Source organism: Salvelinus namaycush, chromosome 9 (assembly GCF_016432855.1).
Source record: "Salvelinus namaycush isolate Seneca chromosome 9, SaNama_1.0, whole genome shotgun sequence".
NCBI classification, from domain to species: domain Eukaryota; kingdom Metazoa; phylum Chordata; class Actinopteri; order Salmoniformes; family Salmonidae; genus Salvelinus; species Salvelinus namaycush.
Genome location: NC_052315.1, coordinates 20,630,168 through 20,651,700, shown reverse-complemented (window position 1 = coordinate 20,651,700; position 21,533 = coordinate 20,630,168). Strand labels below are relative to the sequence as shown.

The window sequence follows — 21,533 nt, the reverse complement described above, 5'->3', positions numbered from 1 at the left end:
GGTCCATCCTCTCCATAATTTGATCCATCGCTGATCCGATGCGATGGAGGATGGACGTGTGATGAAGGACTCTCTCCTCCATCGTGGGGGAGAGGGGTGGTCGCTGCTCCTGCTGACTCCATATATCCTGGTGCGGGCTTCTGTAACGTCAGGAGAATGATGGGTGTGGAGTCAGGCGCAGAGAGCAGAAGTTTCACGGGAAAAAATGCTTTAATGTCCACAGTTACAGGTACAAAAATGGGTGAAGCCAAAACACAGGCGCAAACACAACCCAAAGACCACTGTTACATAAACCGGACAGCGAAAACCCAAAATCAACAATACACCTCCTACGTACAATAACAACAAGCCCGCACAAACACAAGCGGGCTAAAGGAACTTAAATAGTACCCACCCCAAAAACCCAACAAGGAACAGGTGAAACCAATTAGACAAAAACAAACAAAAAGGAAAAAGGGATCGGTGGCAGCTAGTAGACCGGCGACGACGACCGCCGAGCGCCACCCGAACAGGAAGGGGAGCCACCTTCGGTGCTATTCGTGACAATGACACAAGTAATTTTCCCAACAATTGTTTACAGACAGATTATTTCACTTATAATTCACTGTATCACAATTCCAGTGGGTCAGAAGTTTACATACACTAAGTTGACTGTGCCTTTAAACAGCTAGGAAAATTTCAGAAAATGATGTCATGGCTTTAGAAGCTTCTGATAGGCTAATTGACATCATTTGAGTCCATTGGAGGTGTAGCTGTGGATGTATTTCAAGGCCTACCTTCAAACTCGGTGCCTTTTTCCTTGACATCATGGGGAAATCAAAAGAAATCCGCCAAGCCCTCAGAAAAGGACCTTGTGAAGATGCTGGAGGAAACAGGTACAAAAGTATCTATATCCACAGTAAAACGAGTCCTATATCAACATAACCTGAAAGGCGGCTCAGCAAGGAAGAAGCGACTGCTCCAAAACCGCCATAAAAAAGCCAGACTACAGTTTGCAACTGCACATGGGGACAAATATCGTACTTCTTGGAGAAATGTCCTCTGGTCTGATGAAACAAAAATAGAACTGTTAGGCCATAATGACCATCGTTATGTTTGGAGGAAAAAGGGGAAGGCTTGCAAGCCCGAAGAACACCATCCCAACCGTGAAGCACGGGGTGGCAGCATCATGTTGTGGGGGTTCTTTGCTGCAGGAGGGACTGGTGCACTTCACAAAATAGATGGCATCATGAGGTAGGAAAATGATGTGCTCTGTCTGGAGGAATGGGCCACAATTCCCCCAACTTATTGTGGGAAGCTTGTGGAAGGCTACCCAAAACGTTTGACCCAAGTTAAAACATTTAAAGGCAATGTTACCAAATACACATTGAGTGTATGTAAACTTCTGACCCACTGGGAATGTGATGAAAGAAATAAAAGCTGAAATAAATCACTCTACTATTATTCTGACATTTCACATTCTTAAAATAAAGTGGTGATCCTAACTGACCTAAGACAGGGCATTTTTACTAGGATTAAATGTCAGGAATTGTGAAAAACTGAGTTTAAATGTATTTGGCTGATGTGTATGTAAACTTCTGACTTCAACTGTAGCAAGATGATGAAGAAACAATTTCATTGTGTTTCATGCTTCTGCAGCTTGCCTGCTAACGCATGCTTCGGTCCCAACCCACGTTGTGACAACAATGGGAACTTGCCTGCCTGCCCATTTGATCGATGCCAAATATATTTGATTGACAACTAAGAGATGGTAACTGTGGATAACAGTCGTTCAAGTTCAGCATAGCTGTACTTGGGGAAAGCAAAACAAAATATTTTAAAATATTTTAAAAATCACCTTAATTATAAAGTATTGCTGCATCTGTCATCACCTTTGCAGACTAATGTAAGATAGCCAACTATTCCTAATATGATGTAGATTGGATAGTCATAAGTTAGGCTAATAATATATGTATTTTTATTTAACTAGGAAAGTCAGTTAAGAACAAATTCTTATTTACAATGATGGCCTACCCCGACCAAACCCTAACCCGGATGACGCTGGGCAAATTGTGCGCCGCCCTATGGGACTCCCAATCACGTCCAGTTGTGATACAGCCTGGAATCGAACATGGGTCTGTAGTGATGCCTCTAGCACTGAGATGCAGTGCCTTAGACCGCTGCACCACTCGGGAGCCCAATATAACTGACTCACTGTTCGCAAAAAATACTTCTGCTTTTCTTCGCCTTTCTTTGCACACATCCAGAGCTCTGCCCCAGCTAGAGTGACATTTTTTTGGTAGATCCGAGAAAAATCGGTAACTGTTTTTGCCTTTTATAAACTTATTTCATTCAATTCTACGACTCTTTACCTTCACGACTGGAGACACTAGTAGAATCTTTAATACCCCAAAAATTACAGGGTAGGCTACTCGGCTGACACTGACAAACTGAGATAAATGAAAACGACCTCGTCTTGGAGGAGGAAATTATTGTTCTAAAAAAACTGTCCAGGAGCACGGAGACACCCAATGATAAAGACAGTGAATATGCGCACTCACCGGGATATGGCCGATGCTCTTCGCTATAGTGCCAATAAGATGAGCTACTGTTCACTCAAACTATTGTGAGTTGAGAATTTTGATAGCGTAGCAAAAGACAGGTTTGTTTTTTTCTTTATCCTCTTGTGTTTTTCCAGCGATTTGTATTTTGAAATATTGCGATAGGCTTAGGTCCATTATAGATGCTTTTCACTTACAACTAGCTATTTCATATGCTGCTCGCACTGCCCAAATAGCACGCTTCCCGACTGTTGGTTATGCCCTGACCTTGTGATTTTAAAACAATCTAAAGCAACAAAGAAAAATAATAAGCTAATGATCCTCTGTGGCTAAATAATTTTCTCTGGTGTAGGGTTTTGAAGGATTGTATTTATTATTGTGTTGACCGGAGAAATTATATAACTTTGCCAAGTTCACTTTACTTTAGGGGAAGTGATTCACATTTCTTGCTAGCTTACCAAATGACACCTGCATCTCTAGGTGTAGCCACCAAAAAACGATATGGGAGGAAAGTCTGCCACTCAACCACTCGTCCATCCAATGACATGACATCCTTCCAGCAGCTAGCTAGGCTCTGTGGTTTTAGCTTGCCAAACAAATAGCTACATATTCTCTCCGCACCATGGAAAAATGTGTGGAATTGCAGGAAATTAACTTACAAATGTTTTGCTCGCAAAGGGGGCGTGGTATGGATGTGGGTACGCAAACCCACGAGCCACTGCGACCCCTCATGATGAGTTCTGTTTTTTTGTGACTCCCATCCCAATAAAAGTTGACCATCCCAGCTCTACATAATGACATTTTTTGTCAAATATAACCAATTTTGTAAAACCTCTTATGAAGTTGGTTTTGAAGCATAAACTGTCAATTTTATATTTTTGACTGATATTATCATTGTCTGTTTGTTTCATATTTACAAAGTAGTTAAAACACTGTCAGTTCCACTATAAGCTGCTAGCTAGTAGAAACTAAGACTGGGCTTTGAGGGCCATGCAGCCTTCCGTCACACTGCCTCGGCCTGCAGATTGAATTTGTAAGGCATCTCAATGACACTGAGGCGCAAAGAGGACGTTTACAATTGGCTGGCATTGAAGCCTGCCGAGGATTGACTTTTCCCTGAATTACTGATGAGACTTTTGTGTTTTCTGTTTTGTTTATGTTTTCCTCGGTCAAGAAAAGGGTTCCCACACTATAAAAAAAACTCTCCCAGTGCATAATTGTCTCTGAAAAAGAGCAGGGAGAAAAAATGGTGCACCCATCTTTCAGTGGCGAAGGCCATGTCTAATTGTCTCAGTAAAAAATGAATAGAACGTCTGTAAGGGAGGGGATAGACTCCTGCTGATAGGATGGCCATCAAAGTGCAGTTTTTTTGTTTTCTCGGTTGGTCCTAAATTTTGAGTCCATTTTGTGTTTTGTTTGCAAGATTTTCCTTTTTGGTAGAAGGGGAGGTAAATTCCATCAACACTTTTTTTTTTTCTCCCTGTGGCATTATGTTTTAATGACCTCAGAGGCCTGCTTAGGTTTGTTCTGGACTAATTAGCCTAGGCAGCTGGCGTGTTAACAGCACAGAGGGTCCAGTGTGTGCTGGCAGCCATGCGTTTACCCGTGCCTGCAGTCTAGGGCCTCCCCTCCCCCACTTTCCTCCATCCTCCCCTCCACTCCCAGGCTAGCCCCAGAAAGAGTTAACCTGGAGAAAGTGTGGCCGCACCGTGGCTGGAATCCAGGGCCAAAAATCAACCAGCTGCACACTTAGTCCTTTGATGCGCTGCAAGGCGAGCGGTGTATGTGGAATTGTCAGGATGGGGAGGAACATGACTCCATAGAAAGAGCAGTAATCTTACCTGGATTAGACTGAGAAAGAAATGGAGAGGGAAGGAATGCCAGAGTTGGCGATTTTCTCCATTGCTGGTAAAAATAGCTGGGGTTTTTGGTGGTTACTCAGTTGAGCAGTCAAACAATGTCCTATAGTCCACTGAAAGCATAAAGGCAAGGGGAAACAGATGTTTGAAAGGTATGCCATCCAATAAAAAGGTCTAATTACACCAGTGGAAAGAATTCATGCCTTACTCCTACGTAACCATGAGACGAGAAAGATCAACTCCGGCCCATCCTATGTTCAACCACGCTCCCAAGATTGTGTTATAATAATATTAAAGTGAAAGTCTGCTTCCAAAGCACAACTGGTCATCCATATTTTAATTGGGTCACAGATAACGCTCTAATTAGGCCTAACTGCAAAATAACATATTTGCATTCCAAAGGCAGGAAAAAGTGTTTAAAATGATCCATTTCCCTAAAACAGGGAATCATAACATTCATGGCATACCACACAAGTTGTGTGAAGCTTCCAGGAAAGTCCAGTTGAGGTATTATCTCTGCTAACTGGGGCTGCTATAGAAACTATGGCTGCTGTTTTGTTGAGGATCATGACCTACCCTCTCCCCCTCAGTGTGTTACTGCAAACCTTTCTGAATATCTTACCAGTTCCCCTTTAAGACTTTCCACTGAGTTGTGCTTAGCCCTCTTAGTCAGTGCTATATGCTTTCTCCTAATGTCTTTATCTAGTGTCTTTATCCTAACAGCCAAACCGGTATAATGTTCCATAAAGAATGCTCGGTGTGAACCCAGTCCACCCCTCTAGTCTCTCTCTCTCTCGGCATTGTGGTCAGAGCAGTTTAGTGAGCTGGATTATCCTCCATCTCACCTTCTCCCCAAAAGCGACACCATTTCTCTGTGGTGTCAAATTCTGCCTGTCCCCTTCATATTGTGCTGCCTGCAGTGTTTGTGAAGAGAAAAAGTATTTCACCCAACAATGTGCCAATAATTATTTATTTTTTCATATTGGGAGAGAGAGAGGGAGGAAGTCAGTGAGTCGCTCCACCAGCTGTAGGAAGCGAGGGACTGAATTACATAAATTAATCAAGTGGACACCCCTCCAGGGCAGGCAGCCCTTGGAAGCAGCCTCAGCCCCATCCCCATCTCCGTCTGCACACTCCAAGCTCCCTGGCCACACAGGAAGAGCTCGAGATGGGAACCACACCGTACAGAAAGTATTTGTTTTAAGAGCTTCTCGGCAAAACAATATGCCACACTAATATGGCCGTCACTGGCAGAGCCGTCTGTGAATGCGTAGGTAGTATTTAGACATCAGCCGATATCTGTCGAAGGGTCCTAAGTTTGTATTCACTAGAGCGATCCAAAGTCATCTGTAAGACCACCAGATCTTATAAGTTCAAGTTGCCATTGTTAAATACCTGCTGTGAACAGGATATGCAAGTGTACTGGTGCCTTTGTGCTCAGTTCCTATAGGGTTTTGTAAAGTGCTTGTGGACGACATCGTTTTCATCCAGAGAAGTCAACTTTTCATTATCATTTTTGTGTCTGAGCCACTTCGGCATGTCTCCCACCAAAATAAAGACCTAGGGTTGGTTGGTTGTATGGCGTGATTAACACCCACGTGAACCCACTGATACCTCCATGCAAACCGAAATGGTAGAAGCACACAGTGCTGATCTGTGTAGTGCTCAGTTTCTCCTAGAGTAGAATATGCTCACCATGTCACGTAGGAGTGGCCATCATAAGATGCCACACTACAGAATTTTCAGTCGGACTGAAATATTTCCTGGAGCTTACACCAGTTTGCTAAAATAAAAAACACAGGTCTATTTTCAGTGGCACAGTTTTGTGTAATAGTAATGCCGGGTCGGCTAGGAATTGTGTCGAGTGTAATTGCAGCCTTTTCAGAAATAAGCAGTTCAGTTCCCAGTAAGGAACAGCTCTCTCTTTCTGCTCCTCATAAGACAGAGGCATGCTTTGGCACCACTCCCTATATCCGTTTACTTCATTTTCTAATGCAACCCTTGTGACTGGAATCCTATACTGTCACATTTTATTAATTTAAATATGATATACTCTGCGTGGTCTCCCACTTAGCAGAAATTGTGTTTTTCCCCAGATAGAGATATTGACGGTCATGCTCCATAGTTAATGGTGATCTTTGAATATAAATAGCTTGTCAGTTTGCAGTTAGTTACATATTGAGTTTTATTGATTTTAAATGTCTCCATGATTTGGCTTTGAAACAGTCTTGAAATTAGTGTTCTCAACACAATTAATGAACATGCACCTGTGAAATACTATTGTCATTGTCAGTGCATTCTATCTAGTGTCAGTAACCTGCTCTGACCTGTTTGTGTGTTTTAAATGTACCCCAGGTTATCAAGAATTAGATGTCATAACTCATATTGACGCCTACAGCATCTATGGCAGGGATCATCAACTAGATTCAGGCGCAATACTTTTTTTATTTTCTTGAGCGGATTGTCGGGGGGGGGGGGGGGGGGGGGAACATAATTCCAAATAATTTGTAGACTGCAAATTGACCGCAAGAAGCCCAAACAGATATATTTGACTAAAACATAATAATTTCAAACCATGCTAACTTCTGTATACAATATTATGCTTGGGAATACTGTGGAACATTTCTGAAATTAAATCACTTGATTTGCTGTTTTTACAAAAAAGATTTGTTTTGGTCAGTAAACTTTGGTAGCCAAATAAAATCCCCACTAGTTTCTTTCTGCCAATTGGGGAATCGTGATCTATGGGTGTGGGTAAATGCTTGTGTGTTACAGAACAAGAGCCCGAGGACAAACTCTTTTGCTTGGACAATTGCTTATGCCTAATCAGACAAATGCCTATCAGTTGCCGTTTCCTACCACTGTGCCCTTGAGCAAAGCACCCAACTGCTCCATGCTCATACTTGGCAAAAGCTACTGCTTGGGTTGCCCATCAATATTAAACCCCCCTCCTCTCCGTAAACCCAGGTGATTGACGTGGACGGCTCCAACAGGATGACCCTGCTGGAGGACAAGCTACCCCACATCTTTGGCTTCACGCTGCTGGGCGACTACATCTACTGGACGGACTGGCAGAGGAGGAGCATCGAGAGGGTCCACAAGACCAACGCCATCCGAGAGATCATCATTGACCAGCTACCTGATCTCATGGGACTCAAGGCCACCAGAGTCACTGAGGTCTCCGGTAAGAGAAAGAGGAAATTATGGGGGTTTTATTGTTATTTGGATGTACACAGCTGTAGTAGTGTAAGAAGTGTGTTTTAATTTATAAACTCAGCGAAAAAAGAAACGTCCTCTCACTGTCAACTGTGTTTATTTTCAGCAAACTTAACGTGTAAATATTTATGAACATAAGATTCAACAACTGAGACATAAACTGAACAAGTTCCACAGATATGTGACTAACAGAAATTGAATAATGTGTCCCTGAACAAAGAGGGGGTCAAAATCAAAAGTAACAGTCAGTATTTAGTGTGGCCACCAGCTGCATTAAGTACTGAAGTGCATCTCCTCCTCATGGACTGCACCAGATTTGCCCGTTCTTGCTGTGAGATGTTACCCCACTCTTCCACGAAGGCACCTGCAAGTTCCCGGACATTTCTGGGGGGAATGGCCCTAGCACTCACCCTCCGATCCAACAGGTCCCAGACGTGCTCAATGGGATTGAGATCTGGGCTCTTCGTTGGCCATGGCAGAACACTGACATTCCTGTCTTGCAGGAAATCACGCACAGAACGAGCAGTATGGTTGGTGGCATTGTCATGCTGGAGGGTAATGTCAGGATGAGCCTGCAGGAAGGGTACCACATGAGGGAGGAGGATGTCTTCCCAGTAACGCACAGCATTGAGATTGCCTGCAATGACAACAAGCTCAGTCCGATGATGCTGTGACACACTGCCCCAGACCATGACAGACCCTCCACCACCGAGTACAGGCCTCGATGTAACACTCATTCCTTCTACGATAAACTCGAATCCGACCATCACCCCTGGTGCGACAAAACCGCGACTCGTCAGTGAAGAGCACTTTTTGCCAGTCCTGTCTGGTCCAGCGACAGTAGGTTTGTGCCCATAGGCGACGTTGTTGCCGGTGATGTCTGGTGAGGACCTGCCTTACAAGCCCTCAGTCCAGCCTCTCTCAGCCTATTACGGACAGTCAGCACTGATGGAGGGATTGTGCGTTCCTGGTGTAACTCAGGCAGTTGTTGTTGCCATCCTGTACCTGTCCCGCAGGTGTGATGTTCGGATGTACCGATCCTGTGCAGGTGTTGTTACACATGGTCTGCCACTGCGAGGATGATCAGCTGTCCGTCCTGTCTCCCTGTAGCGCTGTCTTCTGCGTCTCACAGTACGGACATTGCAATTTATTGCCCTGTCCACATCTGCAGTCCTCATGCCTCTATGCAGCATGCCTAAGGCACGTTAACGCAGATGAGCAGAGACCCTGGGCATCTTTCTTTTGGTTGTTTTTCAGAGTCAGTAGAAAGGCCTCTTTAGTGTCCTAAGTTTTCATAACTGTAAGCTGTAAGTGTCTTAACGACCGTTCCACAGGTCATGTTCATTAATTGTTTATGGTTCATTGAACAAGCATGGAAAACAGTGTTTAAACCCTCTACAATGAAGATTTGTGAAGTTATTTAGATTTTTACGAATTATCTTTAAAAGACATTTCTTTTTTTGCCGAGTTTAGGTAGTGACAGTGCGGCGCACAATTGGCCCAGCGTCGTTAGTGTTTGGCCGGGGTAGGCAGTCATTGTAAATAAGAATTTGTTCTTAACTGACTTGCCTAGTTAAAATATAGGTTCAATATTTTTTTTAAGTTCTACAGTATTAAGTATGCAATAATTCTGAGTACTACTATGGTAAATGTTTTCTTATGTATGATGTATTATCACAACTGACAGCTGTAAACAGTCCTTAGAGAGGACAGTACCAGATCTCTCAGGCTGCTGCAGATAAACTGACCATGTCTCTCTTTCCCTCTCTCCCTCAAAGGCACAAACGGCTGTGTGGAGGATAATGGCGGCTGCAGCCACCTGTGTTTCCACCGGCCCCAGGGCCTGCGCTGTGACTGTCCCATGGGCCTGGAGCTCCTCAGTGACATGAGGATGTGCGTGGTGCCCGAGGCTTTCCTGCTCTTCACCAACCGGGCTGACATCCGCTCTATCTCCCTCGGGACCAACTCTAACGACGTTGCCATCCCTCTCACTGGGGTCAAGGAGGCCTCCGCCCTCGACTTTGACGTCTCCGAGAACAGGATCTACTGGACTGACGTCAGCACCAAGGTGAGTGACTCCTTTTCTCTGTCATTCTATTCTAGTCATTCGTGTTAGGGTTTCCATTCAAATTTTGGGGGTTTGTTTTCTGTCATCTGGGTTAATTTAGCTATCGGGATGTTTTATTTATTTAAGCTCCAGGCTTTTTTGGTTCATATTGAGCTCAGACACTGTTGTACAAGTGTCTGACTCAACTCCACTGTCCTCCTTCCCTCAGACCATCAGCAGGGCCTTCATGAACGGCAGCTCTGTGGAGCATGTGATCGAGTTTGGGCTGGACTACCCAGAAGGCATGGCAGTAGACTGGATGGGCAGGAACGTGTACTGGGCCGACACAGGGACCAACCGCATCGAGGTGGCCCGGCTGGATGGACAATACCGACAGGTCCTGGTGTGTAAGGACCTGGACAACCCTCGCTCCCTGGCCCTTAACCCTGCCAATGGGTAAGACTGACTGGGATCCAGCTCATCTGCATGACACAACTCACAGACCTGTCTGACTGACATGAGCCTGGTCCCAGATCGGTTTGAGCTGTCTTGCCAGCTTTGAACGTGTGACAATGACCATAGGAGTTGGAATGGCAAGGTGGTACAAACGGATCTGAAACCAGGCTATGCTGATGTCATCTGTTCACCAGTACCCATAGAGATGACTGTCTGGCTGTCAAATTATTTATGGTCTTTGTTAGAAAGAAATGGTCTTCACACAGTTCGCAACGAGCCAGGCGGCCCAAACTGCTGCATATACCCTGACTCTGCTTGCACAAACGCAAGAGAAGTGACACAATTTCCCTAGTTAATATTGCCCGCTAACATTAATTTATTTGAACTAAATATGCAGGTTTTAAAAAATATACTTGTGTATTGATTTTAAGAAAGGCATTGATGTTTATGGTTAGGTACACATTGGTGCAACGACAGTGCTTTTTTCGCGAATGCGCTTGTTAAATCATCACCCGTTTGGTGAAGTAGGCTGTGATTCGATGATAAATTAACAGGCACCGCATTGATTATTTGCAACGCAGGACAAGCTAGTTAAACTAGTAATATCATCAACCATGTGTAGTTAACTAGTGATTATGTTAAGATTGATTGTTTTTTAATAAGATAAGTTTAATGCTAGCTAGCAACTTACCGTGGCTCCTTGCTGCACTCGCGTAACAGGTGGTCAGCCTGCCAGGCAGTCTCCTCGTGGAGTGCAATGTAATCGGCCATAATCGGTGTCCAAAAATGCTGATTACCGATTGTTATGAAAATTTGAAATCGGCCCTAATTAGTCGGCCATTCCGATTAATCGGTCGACCTCTAATATGGGCTCGTTCTACTATGTTAAAAGCAGCTCTGTGTGTCTCCTCAGCTACATGTATTGGACAGAGTGGGGAGGCAAGCCCAGGATCGCCAGGGCCCACATGGACGGCAGCAACATAATGACCCTAGTGGACAAAGTGGGCAGAGCCAACGGCCTCACCATCGACTACATCGACCAAAGACTCTACTGGACCGACCTGGACACCTGTATGATAGAGTCAACCAACATGCAAGGTAAATGCATACAGTAGTCGAGCTCTTCTCCAACCCCTCTGTAGTTTATGATTGATGATACATGATGAGCATAAAACTCTGTAATATCGCTGTGGTTGACAGCAATATTCATTCATGTCCATTCTCCTTTCCCCCCCTAATATTACTGTACAAATATATCATATTGCTGTGGTTAACATCAATATTCTCAGATCTTCAATAATCCATATATTAATAATCATGTTTCACCCAGGTCTGCAGAGGGAGATAGTGGCTGACGACCTCCCTCATCCGTTCGGTCTGACCCAGTACCGGGACTACATCTACTGGACAGACTGGAACCTGCGCAGCATCGAGCGGGCCGACAAGCGCTCTGGGCTGAACCGCACCATGGTCCAGGGACACCTGGAGTACGTCATGGACATCTTGGTCTTCCACTCGTCTCGCCAGGACGGTGCCAATGACTGCTCCCAGAACAACGGCAACTGTGCCCACCTGTGCCTGGCGTCGCCCGCCGGCTCCCAGTGCCGCTGTGCGTCCCACTACATCCTGGACTCAAACAGCAGGAACTGCAGCTGTGAGTAGAGAAACGACCAGGGCCGGCATTGACAGGGGGTTGTTGAGTTTATGTTTTTAGTTTGGTTCAGTGTTGTATTTAGTGTGTTGGTACAGTCATAGTTTATTCTGTTTTGAGACATATGCACTAATCTCCTGTGGACATTTTACTGTAAGTTGGAAATTGAATCTCTCCGTTAAGACTAGGTGAGTCAGTGTATTTTACAACGTCTTTTCTCTAGAAGGATGTATTGTCTTAATCAAATCCAGGCGTGTCTACAGCCCGTGGCCATACAAAACCTCATAACACTTGTCTGTCTGAATCATACCATGAGTTGACCTCAGACTTTCACTGAGGCCTGATGTGGACAAGTGTTAGAAAGGAGGTTGCTGTGCACATATCACAGACTGAGCATTCCTCTGGTCTTGGCATGGGATGAAGGCCCTGTGTTTCTACATGTCTTTTTCTTTCTTACTGCTGCATACTTCCCTGGCCTCTGTGGGCCACTGATTACTGCATTCTAGTAAGCTGATTACAACATCCTGAGTCATGGAAAGGTTGGAAGGAGAGAGGGAGGAAGAGATATAGAGGGAGGGGACAGAGAGTGAGCGAGAAGGGGAGATTCAAATGTTTGGATTGGGCCTGTTAACCTCTGACCCCTCCCCCCCTCCAGCCCCCTCTAGCTTCCTCCTGTTCAGCCAGAAGGCCTCAATCAGCCGCATGGTTCTGGGTGAGCAGAGCCCCGACATCATCCTTCCCATCCACGTCCTCCGCAACGTCCGGGCCATCAGCTACGACCCCCTAGACCACCTGGTCTACTGGGTGGACGGGCGGCAGAACATCAGGAGGGCCCGCGACGATGGCACACAAGTGAGTCATGCTAATAAAGAGAACCATATATTTACCTGCTTTTACATACACACTTAAAATGCATATAGTATATTGTGTATATTAATGTTTTTCAATTACATTCTAGTTTACATGCATATAAAGTTGAGGGAGTTATAGAACTTAATTTAATTGACGTCAGTACAGCCATCATGCACAAATACATTTGTTTGAACACTCGCATATCTTTTGTCGACAGTGTGAAACCTTTCACAATTATAGGCCCTTTCTCTGATTTAATATCTATCTCCTTCATCCTCTTCCAGTCGTCAGTGGTGGTGTCCACCACTTCCACCCACCTGCAGCAGCCTGACAAACAGCCCCACGACCTGAGCCTGGACACCTACAGCCGTACTGTCTACTGGACTTGTGAGGCCACCAATACCATCAACCTCCAGCGCCTGGACGGAGACGCCGTGGGCGTGGTGCTGCGAGATGAACATGACAAACCCAGAGCCATTGTAGTCAACGCAGAAAAAGGGTGAGGAGGGAAGTGTTGTATCAAAGAGGAGACTGGAAAACAAAGTGCTGCCTGGTTCATACTGTTGCAGCTCGAGGCAACTGTTTTTTATGCAGATAGAGGCAGACTGACTCAATAACTGGATTTAGGGATGGCAACATTTCTATTTCAAATCTCCCAGGCTCGGTTTTCAAATCTACCCCAAATGTGGTGGACTTGGGAATGAAAAACCGAGGGAACTCACTCACTTGAAAGCTTTTGAAAATATACAGGACTTCCAAAATAGTTCAGTGTCCCCTTATGAAATATTTTCAAGTGAGCGATGCCACTTGTATGTGTGTAAATATAGCAGTTGGCTGGCGGGCAGATCAGGGACTGGGTGTGGCACTCTTCCAAGCAGCAGAGTAATTAGTGGGTGATCAGGTGTTTAGTGATGTGGTGTTGACAATTTGACATAGGAGACTCTGTGGAACGGTGTTTATTTTCCTTCGATAGGGCAGGGAAGGAACCACAGCCCCAAGTAAGTATGAGGCTGAGAATGTCAGGCCATGTGTGCAGCAGATGGTTGTGTTTACTGTTCTGCCTGCACTACTTTCTCCTCTCCAGTGGTGCAGTAGTATGGTCAGGGCCGTAGGTCAGGGCCTGGCAGGCTGCACTGTAATTGTGATGCTCATTGTTGATGTGGCCGTCCTCCATGTTACGTTCTATTTGGGGCTCTCCTATATGGTTTGACTTGGATGTGGCGGAGGTAACTTCTCTCATAGGAGTGACCCGGCGTAAACTAATCAACATGAGACGTTTAATCCCAAAAATCTAAAACTGAATATTGTTAGCAATCAGCTTGACAATTTTGATAATTTGACATGATCTTGAAGTTGTTTTTATCCGATTTGAAAGTTGCATTCAGTTGCTTGTCTCTCCATGGGCCTGGAAAGCACTAGATAGACATTGAAGATATTTGGCCGAGCTCAGTACAGACAGTCTCAAAAGGTTACAGGCAGGTTGAAGAGCAGTCAGGGTTCATTTGTTTTCTCCCACTTTTCCTTGAGAAGTGACGGCTTCTACATTTACACTTCAACTGATTACACTCAGACTGATATAAAAAAAAAAATCCCTTTTGACTTGAAGAGGCAGAACCAAACTGAAGAAGCAGAACCAAATTACAAACAGACAAGCGTTTCTTCCTTCAAGTCTTCTCTGTCTAAACAGGTGTTAAGGGAGGTTCTTATCAAAGCTGATAGAAGTAACAAACCGGAAAGGCCCACACAGCCCAATAATAGCCTCTACTCCTCCAGGCTCTGAGAGGGGGGCCAACTGAACAGCCCTGCGCTCTTGTCTACACCCAGCACAGTATAATACAGGCTGCCCTGCCCACCTATCAAAACACATACCTCAACTGTTATTTATCTATCAGTAGATCTCTCTGGCTGATTTCCATGTTGTAGTGTGATTAATATATCTGTCAATGTTGACTAATGTCTAAAATCCTGTACACAGTTGGTGGTTTAAGGTTTGGGCAGCAACTGTTCAAATGTCTGTCAGTGTTGTTTTTTCTTACTGCCTCCATCTCTCCTGTAGGTATATGTATTTCACGACCATGCAGGATCGCTCTGCTAAGATCGAGGGAGCGTCTCTGGATGGGACGGAGAGGGAGTCTTTGTTCACCACGGGCCTGATCCGGCCTGTAGCCCTGGCCCTGGACAACAAGCTGGGGAAACTCTTCTGGGTGGACGCTGACTTGAAACGCATTGAGAGCAGTGACCTCACTGGTGAGTCCCAATGCTAAAGAAGTGTGGACAGCCATTCTAGATCCAGAGCATCAGCACTCAAACACTGCTGATCATCTGAAAAGCTGTTGTTGCTATGGTTTATCAGTTTTGACAGCATTTATTTACATCTCTCATTCTCAGCAGTACCATGGAAAATGACAATGTTCCTCGAATCCAAACACAGTTTGTGGTCTAAAATAGTCTACCCATCTTCCTTAATACGTCTGAAAGCCTGACCTCTTTGGACCCCCCTTCGGGCCAATGAGGAGTCATTTGGACTAAGCATACATGAAATTGGAATGTTATCGGGAAAATAATACTTTGGTTGTGTTTATGAAGAACACAATAGCATTTTTATTAGTTTGTTACTGTAGGCTGTGGAGTGGATGGAATTGTGATATTTTGAAATAGGGCTCATCTCTTCAGTCTTTAGAGTTATTTGGCAATGGTACGTGTTTTTAAAAAAACATCAGAATCTACTTTTTCTGATACTATATAGAAATCAAGTCTTGCCTTCCTGTGACACTACGATGATATGAAAAGGTCACTTTTTCGTGCAAAACAACTGTTTATAACAATTCTGTCAAAACATCAGGAATGCGTTCTTTTTCCATGACAGACTGACCAGGTGAAAGCTATGATCCCTTATTGATGTCACTTGTTAAATCCACTTCAAATCAGTGTAGATGAAGGGGAGGAGACCGGTTGAAGAATTTAGACAATTAAGACATGTACTGTGTATGTGTGCCATTCACCGGGTGAATGGGCAAGACAAAAGATTTAAGTACCTTTTGAACGGAGTATGGTAATAGGTGCTAGGCGCACCGGTTTGAGTGTCGAACTGCAATGCGGCTGGTTTTTCACGCTCAACAGTTTCCTGTGTGTATCTAGAATTGTCCACCACCCAAAGAACATCCAACCAACTTGACACAACAGTGGGAAGCATTGGAGTCAACATGGGCCAGCAAAAGGGGGTGCAACTCAATATTAGGAAGGTGTTCCTAATGTTTTGTACACTGTATGTGTGTTAAATAGACTTATTTTAGGAGAAGTCCAGAACAGAGGGGGGCATGACTTTAAAATGGCAGAGAAATTTCCATTTCAATTCATATTGGCTCAAAAGGATCCCCTTGGCCTTTCTAGTGTTAAATAAATCCCCCTGCCTCTGAAGTCTGGACTAGATATGAACAAGACAGCATCCAGACTGATTTCTCCAGGCCATCTATGCACCATTTATGCACCGACTGTAGAGTTATACAAGAGAGTATCTTTACTTTGGCAGACCATGTTTGGCAACAGTTATTGAATATTAGTCAAACTGGTTTTAGTGATGGTGTCTAAAGTTATTACCTATATTTTCTATGATAAAGTTTAGAACTTATGAAGGAACACCTAATGGTCTGAAAATAAATGCATTTGGGAGGATACACTGTCTTTGATGTGAGATATAGGATAGGGTATCTATTGTTTGGTGTATACTACCCTTGTTCGGAGGTCATTCCTCTTCCTTCTCCCAGGAGCCAATCGGATCGTCCTCCAGGATTCTAACATCCTGCAGCCCATGGGTCTGACAGTGCTGGGGGAGCATCTGTACTGGATCGACAGACAGCAGCAGATGATCGAGAGGGTGGACAAGCTGATTGGGGAGAAGAGGACCCGTATCCAGGGCCGCATTGCCTACCTCACCAGCATTCACGCTGTGGAAGACATGGACCCTACAGAGTTTGGTAAGGCACCTGGAGGAGCCTGTGTTTAGCCACTTCCTATTGCCTCTGATGTTTTCCAAAAGGATTTGTTATCAGCTATGTGTGATGCAGTGCTTTACTACAACAGAGTTCCGTTACTCTCCAGGGGCAAAAACTCAATGTCCACGTCTTGTCCTTCCTCTCCTCCACAGCTTCTCATCCCTGTTCCCATGACAACGGAGGCTGCTCACACATCTGCATAGCCAAAGGAGACGGGACACCTCGCTGCTCCTGTCCCATGCACCTGGTCCTGCTGCCCAACCTGCTCATCTGTGGAGGTACAGCTGCTGTAACACATTCAATAACGATGTGCGATACACAATAACTCAAGTATAACACCAGGCATTGGCTCTGAATCTAAACTCCTCCCCCCTCCCACTTCAGACCCACCCACCTGTTCCACAGAGCAGTTCACCTGTGCCACGGGCGACATTGACTGCATCCCCATGGCATGGCGCTGTGACGGCGTCGCTGAGTGTGATGACAACAGTGACGAGGAGAACTGCCCCGTGTGCTCGGCAATCCAGTTCCAGTGTGACAAGGGCCAGTGTGTGGATGCTCAGCTACGCTGCAACGGAGAGCCAGACTGCGCAGACAACTCCGATGAACAGGACTGTGACAGTACGTTCACTCAACTGACTTTATGCACAATATTGACACATACATACTTCCAAGGTGGCGCAGCAGTAAGACGTTTTAGTCCTATGTAAATAGTCATTTTTTATTTTTTTCGTATACATTTCACTCTTTTTTTTTCATTTTTGAATTAAATATACCTTCCTGCAACCCGCCTCACCCAATGTGGTACGGATCTGCTATTTTTTAGATCTTATAACTGGAATCTCCATCAGCAGCTAGCCAGCTAATTAGCTACTAGCTATTTAGTCATTGTTAGCCACTGCTAGCAGTCTTTCCCTTTAGCTCGGACTCCAGACGCTTTAGCCCGGATAATACCTGCCAGTCTGCACAGCGCAATATCAGCCCTGAGCATATCAGACTTCTTTTTTTCCCACTACATCACCGGATTCCTGCCGCAAGCTCTGGACCATTACACCGGATCTTTGCAGCTAGCTAGTTGCTACTGAGTGGCTATTGTAGCTAACGCCCTTGTCCAGAAGCATGCACCAGTTAGCCTCGAGCTAGGCCCATCTCCCGGCTAGCAAACGAAGTACACCAACTACAATACCTCTCTTGCCAATTGGCAAGGACCCTTTGTCGACACTGAGCCCCACCAATCTTTCACCACTGGTCTGCTGATGTAAATCAGCCGATGTGCTCTCACCCGTGGATGTTGGTGATGATCCATCTGCTAGCCCCGGGCCCGCTAGCTTCCTGAACGCCATGTCTCCCGCTCGCCTAGCATAGTAATCGACTACCGAACGGCTCCCTGTTTCATCGGAACCTATGATCACTCGGCTACACAGCTGATGCCTGCTGGACTGTTCATTAACACAGTACTTCATTTTCTTTATCTGTCGGCCCCAGCCTCGAACTCAGGCCCTGTGTGTAGCTAACTGACCCTCTCTGCCCATTCATCGCCATTTACCCGTTGTTGTTGTCCTAGCTGTTTACCCGTTGTCTCACACGTTGTTGCCTTAGCTCTCCCAATCAACACCTGTGATTGCTTTATGCCTTTCTCTAATGTCAATATGCCTTGTATACTGTTTAGGGTAGCTCTCATTGTTTTATTTTACTGCGGAGCCCCTAGTCCTGCTCAACATGCCTCAGATAGCCCCCTTGTCCCACCCCCCACACATGCGGAGACCGCACCTAGCTTAACTGGCGCCCCCAGAGACAAAACCTCTCTCATCGTCACTCAATGCCTAGGTTTACCCCCACTGTACTCGCACCCAACCATACCCGTCTGTACACTATGCCCTGAATCTACCCTACCACGCCCAGAAATCTGCTCCTTTTATTCTCTGTTTCCAAACCACAAGATGACCCTTATAGCCTTTTCAAACAGACATTTGCATCCTGCAGCACTAATTCCAAAAAGTTTTGGGACACTAAAGTCCATGGAGAATAAGAGTACCTCCTCCTAGCTGCCCACTGCACTGAGACTAGGAAGCACTTTTCACCACTGATGAATCCATGGTAATCGAGAATTTCAAGAGGCATTTCTCTACGGCTGGCCATGCTTTCCACCTGGCTACCCCAGCCAACAGCTTTGCACCCCCCGGGTCTGAAAATAAATGAACCCAACAGCAACTGGCCCAAGCCCCCCTACCCACTTCAACCAAATGTTTTGAAAGAGCTGCAAAATCTGGACCCATACAAATCAGCTGGGCTAGACAATCTGGACCCTCTCTTCTAAAAATGATCTGCTGCCATTGTTGCAGCCCCTATTACTAGTCTGTTCAACCTATCTTTCGTATCGTCTTAGATTCGACCTATATCCATCTTGCCCTGCCTTTCTAAAGCCAAGTGAACAAACAGATCACCGACCATTTCGAATCCCACCGTACCTTCTCCGCTATGCAATCTGGTTTCAGAGCTGGTCATGGGTGCTACCTCATCCAATATTTGTTTTTCTGCTCTTTTGCACACCAGTATTTCTACTTGCACATCCTCATCTGCACATATATCACTCCAGTGTTCATTGCTAAATTGTAATTACTTCACCACTGGCCTATTTATTGTCTTACCTCCTTCATTTGCACACACTGTATACAGATTTTTCTATTGTGTTATTGACTGTACGTTTGTTTATCCCATGTGTAACTCTGTTGTTGTTCTTGTCGCAGCTGTAGGCCAGGTCGCAGTTGTAAATGAGAACTTGTTCTCAACTGGCCTACCTGGTTAAATAAAGGTGGAATAAAATAAATAAAAACACTTCCAGTTCAGTAAACATACACCAATGTCGTAGGGATTAAAGGGCGATGACCTAGTTTTGAAGATTGCTCATTAAGAAATGCTAGCGGGCATGACTAAAGCCAAATGAGTTATCTTGGATGTGGGCGTGTTATGTTCCCATATCGTACCCTTGCAGGTACAGTTTGTCCCTCCTGAGTCACCGTAGCAACAACAGCCACTTCCTCAAAATAAAATGAATTAATCTAAGAGAAATCAAGAAATCTGTAATTAATTTAAATATTTTAGCTTAGTCACGCAATTTTACATCTAGCTAAGGTGTTTGGTCCAGTGTTTCTCAAGTTAAAAAATGTGTATGGAAAACTAGTCAGTGGGTTTTGGAATATTGACAAGTTGCAGTTGGGATACAAATGCGCTTTGATTGTCTTAATTCTCATTTTGCCCCAAAAGGTGGCCTGCGTTAGTGATTGACACTGTCAAACACATCAGCATGTGGCCACTCCATAAAGGGCTTAGGGCCAAGGGTTATTTCAACATAACATTGGCAACGTGTTGTCTTATGTAAACAAGTCAGAGGCGCTGTGTAATGGGCAGGTCTGTCTCGCTGTCTGGAAGTTCTGGCTGCTATGGTTGGAGAGTGCACAGCTGCTTCTCGTGTTAGTGGGCACTGGGCATGATCGTAATCATACCCAACCCTCCAGTAAGTCGTGACGAACTCACTTACAAAACTCAGTTTTGGACAAGACGGACTGACAAATGATGCTATTTACACTTTGTGCTTAATTTTTACACTAGAATAAATGTTTCTGCTTCATAGAATCAACTTCTCTGAATTTAAATGGCCTAAAGGGCAGTTGACCTTTAATACTGGGAGATTGTACTATCACCACCACCAGCAACCTTGTTGTTTGTATTGATTTGATGATATGCCAAGTCTTGTAACGTGGACTTTGCTCTGCTCTCCTCCCCTCAGCCATATGCCTGCCCAACCAGTTCCGCTGCAACAACAAGCAGTGCATCCTGAAGAAACAGCAGTGTGACTCCTACAGTGACTGTGCTGACAACTCTGACGAGCTCTTCTGTGGTGTGTTTAACTTCACTCAGTCACTTGAGAAAATCAAGGGAGTTCGGAATTTACACTATTGTGTCGTTTATTTTCCAGTAAGGAGAAACCAGTCAATCCATCTATAATACCACATTGATTTAACTGACTACTCATACTTGGCAGCAGTCCGTTAAACCGGTTGTAATGTCTTTTCCCGTCTTGTAGAATTCCTCACTCCCCCGTCAAGTGACGTTCAATCACCATCTCACACCAGCACCATCGGCCCAGTCATTGGCATCATCCTGTCAGTGTTTGTGATGGGAGGGATGTACTTTGTGTGCCAGCGGGTGGTGTGCCGCCGTTACAAAGGTCCCAACGGAGCCTTCCCCCATGATTACATCAGTGGCACCTCACACGTACCCCTCAACTTCATCGCCCCCAGCAGCTCACAGCACGGAACCTTCTCAGGTAAAGGTTGGCTATTACACATCACTGAAAACTGCAGATCAAATGGATGCGTGTATAGATATGGCCTGTACTGTAAAAGGATAGTATTTACATGCTGAAGCAGGTAGTTGCACTCACTGTATTTGACTGTGTTTTGTTGTTTCTTAGGTATCTCGTGTGGGAAGTCTATGATGAGTTCTGTCAGTCTGATGGGGAGCAGCTGTAGTGGGGCACCACTCTATGACAGGAACCATGTGACAGGGGCCTCCTCAAGCAGCTCCTCCAGCACTAAGGGAGCCTTTTATCCACAGGTATGTACCCAACTTCTCTGCCCTCTCTTTGACCTACACGTAGGAACCCAACACCTGTCCTCTCCACGGTGTCTCATACATTATTTCTAAACTGGGGGGAATGTACATGTTTGAACTTTACTGGACACTGGATGATCTCAAAACTTAAGTTTGTAATTTAATGGGTAAGGGTTTGTATTTTATTTTCTGTATTTGCAGATGCTCAACCCGCCTCCCTCTCCAGCCACGGATCGCTCCCTGTATAATGCAGAGATCTTCTACTCCTCTAACAGTCCCTCCACCACCAGGTCTTACAGGTAAGAG

The 21,533-nt window shown here is 45.0% G+C and overlaps 1 protein-coding gene across 3 annotated transcripts in view; it reads left to right on the top strand.

Annotated features, from left to right (window-relative positions):
- The window catches only part of LOC120053809 (low-density lipoprotein receptor-related protein 5-like), a 79,259-nt gene that overhangs the window by 55,795 nt on the left and 1,931 nt on the right, over positions 1 to 21,533 (top strand). For 2 of the 3 annotated variants that reach the window (XM_039001069.1, XM_039001071.1), the window contains 15 exons: positions 7,367 to 7,583; positions 9,394 to 9,683; positions 9,892 to 10,118; positions 11,032 to 11,216; positions 11,449 to 11,772; positions 12,425 to 12,621; positions 12,906 to 13,120; positions 14,678 to 14,868; positions 16,386 to 16,595; positions 16,766 to 16,891; positions 16,998 to 17,234; positions 20,401 to 20,511; positions 20,698 to 20,940; positions 21,088 to 21,230; positions 21,429 to 21,526. In XM_039001069.1, coding sequence (XP_038856997.1) covers positions 7,367 to 7,583; positions 9,394 to 9,683; positions 9,892 to 10,118; positions 11,032 to 11,216; positions 11,449 to 11,772; positions 12,425 to 12,621; positions 12,906 to 13,120; positions 14,678 to 14,868; positions 16,386 to 16,595; positions 16,766 to 16,891; positions 16,998 to 17,234; positions 20,401 to 20,511; positions 20,698 to 20,940; positions 21,088 to 21,230; positions 21,429 to 21,526 — 3,014 coding nt within the window. Of the gene's footprint in view, positions 1 to 7,366; positions 7,584 to 9,393; positions 9,684 to 9,891; positions 10,119 to 11,031; positions 11,217 to 11,448; positions 11,773 to 12,424; positions 12,622 to 12,905; positions 13,121 to 14,677; positions 14,869 to 16,385; positions 16,596 to 16,765; positions 16,892 to 16,997; positions 17,235 to 20,400; positions 20,589 to 20,697; positions 20,941 to 21,087; positions 21,231 to 21,428; positions 21,527 to 21,533 lie in introns of those variants that run through there. The other variant, XM_039001070.1, reaches the window with a different exon arrangement.